Here is a 12,767-nt window from a genome sequence, read left to right as displayed (position 1 = left end):
GAAAAAAAACCCCAAAGAAACATAAAACATGACCATAAAAAGAATATAAAGTATTGCTATTGGTCAATAATTGTAATATCATTCAACTAAAACAAGACGGCCTATAAAACATTTGCTATGTTTTTGTTTAAAAGGCATACTTCACACCGGAAACAGTATTTCGTCATTTTGGCGCGTGAAGCATATGCTTACTGCGGCCGCGGCCAGCATTATTTCCTTATGAACCATCAATAGTTTTTTTTTTTTTTAAACGTAGTGTATTGTCTGTAAATATAGATCACCGTGTTATCCAATTGTCCTTTACCCTTTGATTATTGTTGATGACTGTTTGGACTATATAACGGGTTTTTTTTCCATTTTAGAAATCAAGTTAACTATTTGCAAAACATCAGAGTTTGTTTTCAGGACGAACAGGACAATGAAAACGCCGATTAACGGGATGGATGAAGGTGAGTCTGTGCAATGCAGCTCGTAATAAATATACTAATAAAAGAAGAGTAATCTGATTTTATGTTTAATTTAGGTGCCTTTGCTGTCATTAGATGCAAGATATATCCTATTCACACATTTAGTTCCAGCTGATGTGCCAGTACATCCTATTATATATAGATGATCATATCAGAGCTGTAAATATCTAGAATAAATCATCAAAATGTCTGTGTAGTTGACATTTTAAGCATTGACATGATGTACCTTTTTAGTATCTATCTATCTATCTATCTATCTATCTATCTATCTATCTATCTATCTATCTATCTATCTATCTATCTATCTATCTATCTATCTATCTATCTATCATAATTTTAGGGATAAGTTCAATACATATACACATATTGTATAGACAGGTGTGAAGGTAATGAATAATAATACTTTTCAGAGATTCAGTACGGTTTACTTGTTATAATTGTTTCAGATCTTTTTTCAACAGATGCACCTCTACCCCTGTCAGCTCTGCAGCTTTTAGCTCCACCACTGCGGCTACTGTCCGCAGCCATGTGGAAGGTGATGCTGAAGAGGGATGTAGTATATTTTGGTAAAATGGAGGAGATTGTAACATCACTCTGTGAGACTGTACCTGGGTTGCTCCATTACAGACATCAGGCAAGGCTGACAATGGGTTTGCGGGCACTGGTAAGATTAGATTACTGTCACATTTGAAACAAAAACATTTTGAAATTCCTAAGAACCAAACTGAAACCAACAGCTCATGCTTTTTTTTTTTAACTTTCATCTTTTATGTCATTCTCAGTCATGTACACATGCATTGCACATTGTCCTTTACATTTTAAGCTAAATGTGGTTCATTAAAGTAGCATTTGGTCCAATTTTAAAGCTTCTTTTTAGTATGCAAATGGTAAAGACATTTCTTTGCTTCTTACCCCTTTAATCTGCAGATGATCTTAGAGGAGCTTCGTCAGTCCGAACCTCCTGATGCTCAGCATGTTCTCGAGGAGCTGTGCAAGCTGCAAGCTTCCTCCTTTCCCAAAGGAAGGGTGAGTTTGGCCCAGACATTGGTGCTGTCCTTTTCCTTGCTTGTTTGACGCATTTATTTTTTCTAGTTTTATTCCGTCTCATCTAGCTTCTTTAGAAGTTGAAATGGTTGTTCTTGCATGTTGTTTCACAAGAGTTAGATGCATCAGCAAGTGCTGTACATTCTTTTGTCCTCAGAAGGATAAGAAGGTGGAGGAAGCTAAAGAAAACTTCAAAACCCTGGTGCACTCTCTCCTGGAGAATGCAGCAGCCAGAAAACAGTTCTTCAAGGTAAAACAAAAAAACTTGGACATCTTGGAGAATTGCTCCACAAATCTAGCCTGACAAGCCAGACCCACATCAAGATGTTTGGTCTGGGAACTCACCGTTGGCAGGGTTCAATCCGAGGGGCGGGATAAACGGTTGTCTTTCAAATTCCCTCTGTACGCGATAGCATAGCGCTACAACCAACCAGAGCAACGAAGAAGGTGAAGCGGAGCTAGTTGATAGATTAAACTTTCGCCGTATCCGGTCAGCAAAACTACGAACACATCTTCCTTTCTTAAGAATGACTTCAGTGCCGTTCTTTGTTCTTTTCTCAAAGAAAAGCTTAACTCCAAGTCTTCCAGAGTCGCGGCCAAAGCCGATTCGAAAGACCGCTCTTCGCCAGCTTCTTTGTTTACAAGTAGCACACGGAACCGCCACAACCCTGCGGTTATTATGTTAAGCCCGCCCACCAACTCTATACACGATGTGATTGGCCTGACCAGAGCTTGGTTTTTCCAGCTCGCAAGCCAACGGAGAGTTGCAAGACTATCCTGGCTGCAAATTAGATTTGCTGCCGCTAGGGTGCGTCTAGATTTCTAGGCTACCACTAATCTTCACTCACCGGATATATTTTGATGAGGGTGCTTTAAAGTGCCCCTATTATGCTATTTTTAAAGGCTCCGGATTTTGTTTTGTTGGTCTCCTACAACAGGTTTACATGCATCCAAGGTCAAAAAACACTTTCATTTTCTCATAATGTACATTGCAGCATCACCTCTTTTCTCACAATTTCTGAGATAATTCGATAAAGGATTTAATATCTCTAAACCCCTCGTTTCCGAGAGCTACTCTTCTCTGATTGGTCAGATGCCCCCCATATCTGAATTTCAGCTCTGGAGGCTTCCTCAGCACTTAATACACAGTGATACAAACAGCCATGGCATTGGTTTTACCGTATCAATTCGAGCCAGAGTCCTCATCCTTTGGAAGTGCATGCAAAGTGGATTTGCTTTCAACGGGTAAAAAACAGCTTCTCCACGTCAACAACACGAACCAAACTCTTCCAGTCTCAGCTTCAACTACGGGTCAAAGTAGACGTTTGAGGGCGGGTTACAGTAGACATCGTTCACACGCAGCAAATGAAAACCATAGGCTGGCATTATGCAAATTTGTTACCAACCCATGTAACTTTGTGCAGGAAATAAGACTGGAATTTACTCCATTTATCATGCATTTTGCAGACCTTTTACATTCACAAACAACTATATTACACACTACGTAAAAGCTAATATCCAAAAAGCATAATAGCATAAAATGCTTGAAAATCTTTAGTTAATGCACCCTCTGATTTATGTACGCTGACATTTTGTCTCTGACTCCAGGAGGAATTCCATCTTCACTATGGAGGAAACTATGTGGCCAGTCTAGAGAAGCTAATGTGGGAGTTTATAAACCGAGTGGATAAGCTGTTACCTGTTCCAGATCTTGCTCAGGTATAATTCATAATATAGTTCCAAGACAATAACCTTATTTTTCATTTTGAGGAAATCAGAGATTTTTATTTTTTTCTCTTACAGTGCTGTAAGAGTTTATTATTTTTGTATTTTACACTACTCTGTTGTGGTTCATGCCATGAATGTAACATTTAGTGCTGTCATCATGGCATATAATAAAGAAAAATAAAATCAGATGTGAGTTTTGATTGGATTTTTTTTTCTTTAAAATTGTATATTCTAAGCCTTTATTGTTGTTTCAGAGAGGAATTGTAAAATTGTCTAAAATATTTGAAAAGGAGGAAATAATTTCTTGCACATTTCCTAACTAATACGATGTTATATGTGAGAATTTTGTGTTCAATTTTGTAATGCGTCATGTATCACTTAATTAATGTTTAATAAAAAAAGACATTCAAGTGTGAGTTGTAAGCAGTGGTGTAGTCGGGGCCATACGCACGTATACTTACTTTTTGCCCAGGGCAGTTTGCGTATTACGACTTAAGGATCAATATTTGCGTCAACCCACTCATGTTAGCTGGTTAGCTTCATGGTAAGCGATCCACTTTAACAGCGTGTACAATGCCGTCGCGTAAATTCGCTATTCTTTGTTGTAATTGGTGTATTAGCACCGATTAGCACTGGTGTATCATTCTAACCTTCCCCGCCCATCATCAACTGACGGTGTGTGTTCGCGCTTCACAGAAAATACCGCGCAATCCTCTCACTGCAGCGGACGCAGCTTAAGAGACACGGTGGTGAGTACATTAGGTATTCATTCATTATGTGCATCATGCATTCGGAGCACTTTAAAACGCTATGGAGAAAGTCAAACATGATGTAGAACAAGAACAGACAAATGAACTAAAAAGGCAGATGAAAAGAGGATAACATCTTGCACCAACATTTATTAGGAAGCTTTTTTAACTATTCGTGACCCCCTTACTAGAATGTATCACGTCCTATTGTGGTCAATTTTGAATAACTTGTAGAATTTATAATCTCTGATATAAATGTTTCACTATAGATTTATATTACAACTGTGACATGTTGTAGCTATTGTTTCTATATGTGTAGGTTGCTATTTTTCATACTGTAACGTTACCATGCTACAGTAAAAAGAAAAATGTTAAATATATTTTCATTCTGCATGTCTTCGGTTTGTTTGCACATTTTTATTGGCTGTTGTAAATGTTTGCCAGCTGATGCTAATAAGCTAATGTTCAAACCAAAACTACACCCTTGAATAATTGGCCTTTATATTGCTACTAATGCCAAAGCAAATTTAAGAGAATATTATCTGGATTTTATTTTTATTTTTTTGCCACCCACTTTAATGAATTATTCATTTAAGATTTATCACGTTTCACAATGAATATAATTCCAAAGCGACATGTTTCAATTATATTTAGAACTGTAATGCGGTCAAAAATAATCTGAACAATAATGTCAACCAATTTTAGAATGCACTGTATTTATTTGTTTTTAATGAAACAAATGTTACTAGTGAACAACATTAAAAAACAAACGATTTACTGTCATGAATTTTTTATTTTATGGGGGTGAGGGGTGCTACTGGGTAATGGTACACCACTTCTCTTTTTAGGATTACACCACTGGTTGTAAGTGTGGTCCTTTAAACAGTATTTGCTTATTATAATTTGCAAGTAAGTAAAGAAGTGAATTGGCTGATTGAAGTATTGAAGCTCGCACTTGCTGACTAGGTCCCCTAAGCTTGGTCAAATGCTGACCGCAAAAGCTGATGGTGCCATTCGGGTCAGGGCCAGTATTTTGTTTCTGCTCACTCCTCTGTATTGTGCTGTCGGTTTCAGACAGTCTCGTGGCTCAGTGGTGCCCCTGCTGTTCTGGAGGAGTGTGCACGCTCTGCCTCGCAGCCCCAGCTCCTCAGGACTCTGCTGCAGCACGAAAAGTGCGTCGGACACCTCGGGTCAAGTATGTCTGGGAGCTAAACTCAAGTAATTGCATATCAAGAAGTACAAGATTGAATATATGGCTCATTTCCACCGAGTGGTACGGTTCAGCACAGTTCAGTACGATTTGGGACACTAAACCCTGATCCGGCTTGCGTTTCCACTTCCAATAGCACCCTTACTTGATAGGCGTGGAGTACGTCATCCTCGCACAAAGAAGAAAGCGGCACAGTAAACAACAGTGGACGACATACAGCAGATCTTGTTCTTGCTTCTCGGCATGTGGCTGTTTGTCACAAGAAGACACGCTTTGTTTGAGCCAAGGCTGCAAGTGACGATTCTCTGTCAACCTATCAACGTTCTTCAGTGAGTCTAGCTCCACCCTTTAGTACCGGACTACTGTGCTAGGTACCTAAACGGATGGGTGCCAACGGTATGGTTCAGAAATAAGGGTACCATTTAACAACTTCTAACAATGGAAACGGCAAAAATTGCGTACTGTGCACAACTTTACTGAACCGTACCGCTCAGTGGAAACGAGCCATAAGATGTACTTTGTCTTCCCTTTATTTGTCCCCCAATATCTCTATATGTTGCCATCCTTTTTTCCTCTCTCTCTCTCTGTTTCAGCATCTCTTCTGTCATCCACTGGTGACGTGATCCTGACTTCTCTTTCCCTCCCTCTTTCGGGTAGAGTGCTGCAGACTATTCAATCAGAATCCACTCCCACGTCCAACAGAGTCTCAAATCCGGTCCCGTCAAAATCCAGAGCCACTCGCAGAACAGCAAATGAAGCCCAGTTACTGGTCACACCTGTGATCGGGTCCATTGCCAATGACGATCTCCCAAAACACAATGAGAAAGTAGCATCCAGTTTAGGTCAAGAAATCGAATCAACTTCAGAGATACCCAGAAATACCAGGAGCAAACTAAGATCATGTTCTAAACAACAGATTTTAGAAAAGGATCCAGAAGAGGACTGTTTTGTTGGAAATATGTTGGTCACAGTGATCAGTCAGTCATCTGGCAGTGAAGTAGAAGAGGAGGGGGAAGCGGGCAGCAAAGAAGATATGGAGCGGAGTAATGAGAGGGCAAACAAGCTACCCAAAAGGACTGAAGCCAAGAACGGAAATGAAGTAAGTGATGTTACAAGGAAATATTCCGCTAAGAGAAACTCTGAGGCCAACGAGTCACAGGAAGAAGCACTCCGCATTTCCTGCATGAAACGTCAAGTGAGAGTTGTCCTTCCCAGATTAAACGTCAGCAATGCCGATCTTCCCGTCCACCTGAATCATCCGTCTGATGAGAAGGGAAATACAAGGTCTACAAGCCTGGTGACTTCAAAAGACAGAGTGGGAAAGAGTGTCTCTGAGCTGCGGAAAAGGAAATTTATTGATTCGAGTTCAACGCCTGAGAAACACCTGATTTTATCAGCCAATAAGTTGTAAGATAATATTAAATAAAGAAATGTATTTATTGTAGTTAATTATTTAATGTTATGTTGTGTTGTCTAATTCATTCTTGTCTAAATGTTCTTTAAGGTCTTCTGCTTACTCTCCGTGTATTCCACTTGTGCGTCTTCCAATTGGTATACTAGGTAACTACAAATTTAGTTAATGTCATGTTTCATTTAGATATATTTTTTTATAGTTTTTTATTTGCCAGAGGTCTGACTTTTGATATTTTGTCTGTTGTAGAAACGCCATCTCCCTCAGTTAAGTCATCAGATGACATCATAGGTGATTCTGATGATGACACAACCGGCAATGTGAAGAGAAAGGTTTGTAACTCCACCTACATGACTCACACCAGTGTAGAACCAGTGACTAGAGTAAAGGTTTAGTCATTTAATTCAGTGTCCAGAGCTTCTCAAGAGTGTTGTACAGTATATACGGTTCCTGTGGCTACGTACACACTGCAGCTAAATACAGTTGTCGCTCTTCTGAGTGCTTTATTTGTGTTCTGTACACAAGAGTTTGGTTATCGCAATTCAATCCATGTAGTGTTATACAAGACCTAAGAAAGTAGTTGTTAATGCTGTGACGTCGCTCTCTTTTGGACTCTGAAAGCGAGTCTGCAATTTGTCTCTCTCTTCTCCAGGAATGGTGTTAGCAAATCACAGGTATGTGTCTCTCTTAAATCTGTCTCTACTCTACACCGTAGTTGCTCCCACCAGCCCTGCGATACAATACAGTGAGATGTATTATAAGTTGCAACTTTGTGCGTACAACTAGATCCCGACCGATATGGGTTTTTGGGGGCCGATACTGATATTAGGGAGTAAAAAAAGTCTGATATCAATATATTGGCCAATATTCTTTGTGTGTATTACAGAACAGTATCAGTCAAAAGTTTGGACACACTTTCCCATTGGTGTGTTCAAACTTTTGACTGGTACTGTATATATAATACAGTATATACATAATACAGTATATAATATAAAATATCACTTCATTGTCTTCAAAACTTAGTTATTCAGTCAAAAGCAGTGAGTGATTTTTGTTGTCGTCTTTTATGAAAAATGCTTCCCTGCCATTGACAATGCGATTTTTCTCAGCTTTTTGCTCAATGTTGCTTTTTTCATGAAACTTACCCACATTCAAGGGTTGATAAAAAAAAAAATGCTTGAAGCTAGAATAAAACCGAGGGTCTGTTTCTTTTGAGATATTGCATGTTCAGATATTCACACAAGATATTCTGTGGGCCATGAAACTTGGAAAATGACCAAAAAAATGCTGGTGGTGACTGGCAAATTTCATGTTGACGTTCACTTAAAGGGATAGTTCACCCAAAAATGAAAATTCTGTCATTTACTCACCCTCAAGTTGTTCCAAACCTGTATGAGTTTCTTTCTTGTGTTGAACACAAAGAAGATATTTTGAATAATGTTTGTAACCAAGCAGATAAAGAAACCATTGACTACCATAGTAGGGTACTACTAAAAAAAAACTCATTTTTTTTACAAACATTCTTCAAAATATCTTCTTTTGTGTTCAGCAGAACAAACTCATACAGGTTTGGAACAACTTAAGGGTGAGTAAATGAGAGAATTTTCATTTTTGGATGAACTATCCCTTTAAGACAAAACCGACTATGTTTATGATGGTACTCGACAACACAGGCATGTTTAGACATACATTTGTGTGAATATACACATGCTGTGAGACCCGTGGGCGTGCGTTCATATCGGTGGCAATGGCATATCTGCCGATTATATCTGCGGCAGGCTCATATCGGCTGATAAAATCAGTCGGGCTCGACATACAACACATGACAATTGTTTTTGAACAATTTCCAGACAATATTACATCTTCAGTTACTAATATAACATTGGCAACTATAGCAAGTTCACAGACACCACAAAATTTAGGGGATTTACTCTCGCATGTTAAAGCGGTTTTTATCCTCAAACTTTGCAGTGTGTATGTGGCCCTATATAGTGTTAAAAATAATGTTTGTTCTGTTTGAGTGACATAGTAGTCCATATTTGCTCTAGGATATTGCACTAATTATTTCCTGAACATTATGCAAGTTATCTTCAACCAAATAGGCCTTTTAAGAAGACTTAATTCTGAAACTCTTGGGTCTAGGGCTAGGTTTAATTTGTGAAACAACTATGGTTGTTTCAACCCAAATTGTGTTTTTTTTGTGACTTTTTCTATACATTTCCTGTCAGGTATTCAATCAGCAGTATTGCAAAACAAAGACTGGTACATATGTGCCTACTCTCCGGGAGTTCTGGAATCCTGTGTTTTGCCCCCCATTGTCTCCTGGAACAAGACATTGATGCAGTTGCATGGGAACATCAGACTTCGATGCTGCAGTTTTTGTTGTTATAGATGGTACAAATCTTATTTTAATCAAGAGACAGAAGGTCCTTACTGTGTTTGTTTATCAAGGAAGCCTACCTGCTTTTTTTTAGGAAGTGTGCACATTTATAATTATAATCATCGTATTTTATTTTTTATGTATGTATCTGTAGTAGGTATCATGTAAGATGATGTTATGTAATGAAATATATTCAAATAAAGAATTTTGTCTAATGCTACATCTTTTTATACTCTTTGAAAGAAATGAATAATTCTGAACAGGACGCTCACTGTCATAGAAAACATGGAAATATCAGACAAAATCCTAAGTCATTCTATGCCAAGCTCAAACTGGTTATTAAAAAGGTAATTGCGACTTTATCGCAATTCTGACTTTGTCTCACAGTTCTGATGTAAACTCACAATTGTCGCAATTTGCTTTGTAAATGTTTTATTCTGTGGAGAAAACAAGCTTACATAGGTTATTAGTCTAATCTTTAGTGTAAATTTTTTTATTTATTTTTTTATCTTTAAAATAAAAACATTAAATTCTAGTAATCCCAAATGTAAAGTCACTGGTTGAAAGATGCAGGAATGCCAAGTTATACATCAAACAACTAAATGAATGCAAAATATCTGTAAAAATCATTTTATTACAATTAAACTTTTTTTTATGTATAATTTCTACATCAACCATTGAATTTGAAGGTTTCCCTCTTATGTGCAAGTACATGATAACGGTTTTACTGCCTCTATGCTAGTCCTCTTACAGTCTGCAGTTCATGCCTCCGGTTACAGTGATGGTCTCTCCGGTGATGTACGAGGCTTCGTCTGAGCACAGGAACGCAATCACACCGCCTATATCCTCTGGCTGCCCGAGTCTAAAAGATCAAGACATAACATAAGAATCAGGATACCAACACCAGAACGCAAAAGGCGTACAAAAGCTTATGAAAGGGAAGCAATTTTTTTTATGTGTAATGTGATTTTTAAACATTATTAATCATGCAATCATAAACTTTAGCTATGAAAGAGACGAGAATGGTGCATAATATTAAATATGTAATATTTTTGTGATGCATAATTCTTAAGTCACCTTTCAGTTAATTGCCCTACTCATGTGGTAACGGAAACCTTAACATTGAAGTCTGAGTAAACCGAAGTGACCCTTAGGAATTATTATTCAAGCTCCACTTCAACTGTTAGTTTTATTAATTGTCTTAACAGCAAATGCACTGACCTTTTTATGCTCGTCTGTTTCAAGAACTCGTTCAGCACATCCTCATTTTCCCACAGCTACAGAAGAACAGAAGCAAAGGGTTGCATGTTGTAAATACAATAATTGTTGCCTCCTTGGTCAAAATATATTTAGACTAAAAGATGAGTCTCCCAGAAGTAAATCAAAAAATGAAGTGTAGAATATACTTACAGCAGAGCTAAAACGTGTCTTGATGATGCCTGGGGCGACACAGTTAACCCGGATGTTACTCTGGGCGAGATCAGGAGCAAGCGCTCGGGTTAAACCAAGCAGAGCGGTCTTACTCACACTATAGGGGCCCAGACCCTAAGAGTCAAAGAGTGACACACTCAACTAGTGCTAAACAAGTAACAAACTACAAACCAGTGTTATCAGTGAAAATTGACAAGGCTGAAGTCTGTTGCAGGATTAAGCTTTACAACTTATAGGTCTTCATACTTGCATTGGCTGGTATCCTGCGACTGAAGACACAATCACAACTGACCCACCTCTGAAAATGAAAGCATATACTCAAATACAGAGTTTATTTTGAAATACTTCTGTTTCTTCCACTCCCCCCATTTTTACTCGTCTCTCACCCTCTTTTCTCCATGTGAGGCACGACTTGTTTGGTGAGAAGGAAAGAAGCCGTCACATTCACTCTAAGTACCTGAAGACATAAAGCAAATGTCAGTGAAATTTAGATGGTATAATACCTATATGAACACTACTGACTTATTTATGCATAACTTTTTATTAAGACTTAATAACTTTGTCATACTTTGTCCCAGACTTCTTCTGTGGATTCTAATATGTTTCCAAAAAATGGGTTCACTGCTGCATTAGACACCAGTATGTCCACACCACCGCACTGCTCGATTGTCTGAAATAAACAAAGTAAAGGGCAACATTTAAAGAAAGTCTGCATAAAATGGAAGTTGCAATAGTCTTCTCTATAGTGACTTATATGCAAGTGAAACTGTTTCTCGAACAAGAAAAAAAAAGTAGGGTGCGACTTGATTTTGTGCATTGGGAATTGATTGGATTGTTAGATCATTGTGGTTTGCTATTGCTGTGATCTAATGCGAGTGTCACGCCGAAAAACATGTCAAAAGAGAAGCGAAGAGATGTCACTGCAAGAGGGAGGGGAAGTTACTTTGATTAAAGATCAGGAGGGTGCATGAATTTAAAAAAAAATTAATAAATTGTTCCATTAAAAAAAATAAGAAATGTCTATTTTGATTTCATGGTGACTTTAAATCAAACATTTGTTTTTCAAAGCATCTTATACATTGGCAAATCTCCAACTTCATAACATTTGCAAATACTCCTTTCAGTATAATTCCCCCCAAAAATTGACAAAAAAAGCAACAAAGAAAAACTCCTCACCATGTTAATGAGCTTCTCTCTGTCTTCTGCCTTCCCAACATTGCATGTGGTTCCTATTACTTTTATATTTTTACTGCGCAGGAGTGAAACCGCCTTGTCAACGTTGGTTTGACGTCGACTGCTCACAACCACATGCGCTCCCCTCTGACCCAAGGCTTCTGCGGCTGCGAGCCCAATCCTGAGAAGATTGGTCAGTGCAAGGGTCTGTCAGTATGTGAGTAAGTATTGAGAATACATTTATTTATATTTACATAAGTTTTACTAGTTGTAGCAGTTATTACAGAATTTTCTGTTCTTTTTTTTTTTGCTGTGACAGCTCTTTTATTTTAAGGGTCTAAAACTAAGAAAGAACAGTGGGCTAAGACTAAAAAAATCAAGGATCATACCCATCTGTGGATGCAGTTACTATAGCAACTTTTCCTGACAAATTTGGAGATATGTGATGGGACAGCATTCTTCTGCCAGCAACAGGATTTGACCAAAGGCACCTGGTTACAGCCTTCAACATTGCCTTGAGACAGACAGAACAAAAGAGAGTCTGCATAATAATTGGTAACTTACAGCTCTAATGTAGGACAGTGGGTTAAAGGTCATCTAGGGTAAAAGTCACAGGTACACAAAATAGTTTTCCGTTAAGATTAATAAAACGATTACACCCTTGCCAAGAAGGTGAGATGACTCTGTGACTTATTTCAGAAACCAGCAAGTTATCCTGCTTACATTTAACGTTAGTTAAACAGAGGTAACTGCACAACAACACCGCGTGTTTGAGTAAAACCAAGAGCGAATCAAAGGAAGTAATTTTTAATCTTTAGAATGTGTTGAATAAAAGTATAGCTTAATAACCAGAAATAAAGCGTTACCTACGCGCCGAGGAGGTCTGTTGTTCTGTAGGCACTTGCAAGTAGTAATGATCAACGCCTCTCTCCTACGTCATTGCCGTACAAATATCATAAACTGGAAGATTGCGTCCAACAAAGGGCGTTGATAAACGTTCCGGAAGTTGTCTCTAATTGGTCTGGTAAGACGCTTCTGAATAATAATTATATATTTAGATATTAATAATCATTTTCCTGATTATGCGCAATTCGACGGCTACACCGTTTCTCTGGTGTCATTAATCAGATGTAAACTATCTAGCTTGTAGATTAGATTGTTGTGTGGTAACTGT

At 38.2% G+C, this 12,767-nt stretch overlaps 2 protein-coding genes across 7 annotated transcripts; one reads left to right on the top strand and one right to left on the bottom strand.

Moving 5' to 3' along the window:
* Window positions 1–52: 52 nt before the first annotated feature.
* On the top strand, window positions 53–9,209 carry tinf2 (TERF1 (TRF1)-interacting nuclear factor 2). Of its 5 annotated transcripts, none has more exons than XM_079811143.1 (11): window positions 166–449; window positions 929–1,131; window positions 1,395–1,493; window positions 1,669–1,761; window positions 3,120–3,230; window positions 5,063–5,183; window positions 5,792–6,605; window positions 6,703–6,758; window positions 6,859–6,941; window positions 7,262–7,283; window positions 8,838–9,209. In XM_079811143.1, the coding sequence occupies exons 1-10, from the start codon at window positions 419–421 to the stop codon at window positions 7,271–7,273; spliced, it is 1,623 nt and encodes a 540-aa protein (XP_079667269.1). In that variant the 5' UTR covers window positions 166–418; the 3' UTR covers window positions 7,274–7,283; window positions 8,838–9,209. The 5 variants fall into 5 exon arrangements, with proteins under 5 accessions (XP_079667266.1, XP_079667265.1, XP_079667269.1 ...); XM_079811141.1 differs by having other exon boundaries at window positions 270–449; window positions 1,672–1,761; XM_079811140.1 differs by lacking the exon at window positions 7,262–7,283 and having other exon boundaries at window positions 53–449; window positions 1,672–1,761.
* A 394-nt stretch (window positions 9,210–9,603) lies between these two features.
* dhrs4 (dehydrogenase/reductase (SDR family) member 4) lies at window positions 9,604–12,767 on the bottom strand. Of its 2 annotated transcripts, none has more exons than XM_079811137.1 (9): window positions 12,460–12,767; window positions 11,983–12,107; window positions 11,597–11,774; window positions 10,989–11,090; window positions 10,807–10,877; window positions 10,667–10,718; window positions 10,400–10,534; window positions 10,211–10,266; window positions 9,604–9,851 (listed from the first exon to the last, which is right to left on the bottom strand). In XM_079811137.1, exons 2-9 carry the CDS (start codon window positions 12,102–12,104, stop codon window positions 9,737–9,739), a joined length of 831 nt encoding a protein of 276 aa, XP_079667263.1. In that variant the 5' UTR covers window positions 12,105–12,107; window positions 12,460–12,767; the 3' UTR covers window positions 9,604–9,736. The 2 variants fall into 2 exon arrangements, with proteins under 2 accessions (XP_079667263.1, XP_079667264.1); XM_079811138.1 differs by having other exon boundaries at window positions 12,464–12,719.

The sequence above is a fragment of the Gobio gobio genome (genome assembly GCF_949357685.1).
Source record: "Gobio gobio genome assembly, chromosome: 2".
In the NCBI taxonomy this organism is placed as follows: domain Eukaryota; kingdom Metazoa; phylum Chordata; class Actinopteri; order Cypriniformes; family Gobionidae; genus Gobio; species Gobio gobio.
Note: the sequence above shows the minus strand (reverse complement) of the source record. Positions and strands in the feature narration are given on the sequence as shown.

Bases quoted from the DNA above. Each gene is read 5' to 3' on its own strand.
- dhrs4 (XM_079811137.1), bottom strand. From the start codon at position 12,104: ATGTTGAAGGCTGTAACCAGGTGCCTTTGGTCAAATCCTGTTGCTGGC. The intron at 11,775-11,982 runs GTATGATCCTTG...CAATCTTCTCAG, and splicing joins GTAACTGCATCCACAGATGG to GATTGGGCTCGCAGCCGCAG. The intron at 10,267-10,399 runs GTAAGTATATTC...GTTCTTCTGTAG, and splicing joins AGACACGTTTTAGCTCTGCT to CTGTGGGAAAATGAGGATGT.
- tinf2 (XM_079811139.1), top strand. From the start codon at position 419: ATGAAAACGCCGATTAACGGGATGGATGAAG. The intron at 3,231-5,062 runs GTATAATTCATA...TGTCGGTTTCAG, and splicing joins CTGTTCCAGATCTTGCTCAG to ACAGTCTCGTGGCTCAGTGG. The intron at 6,606-6,702 runs GTAAGATAATAT...ATGTTCTTTAAG, and splicing joins ATTTTATCAGCCAATAAGTT to GTCTTCTGCTTACTCTCCGT.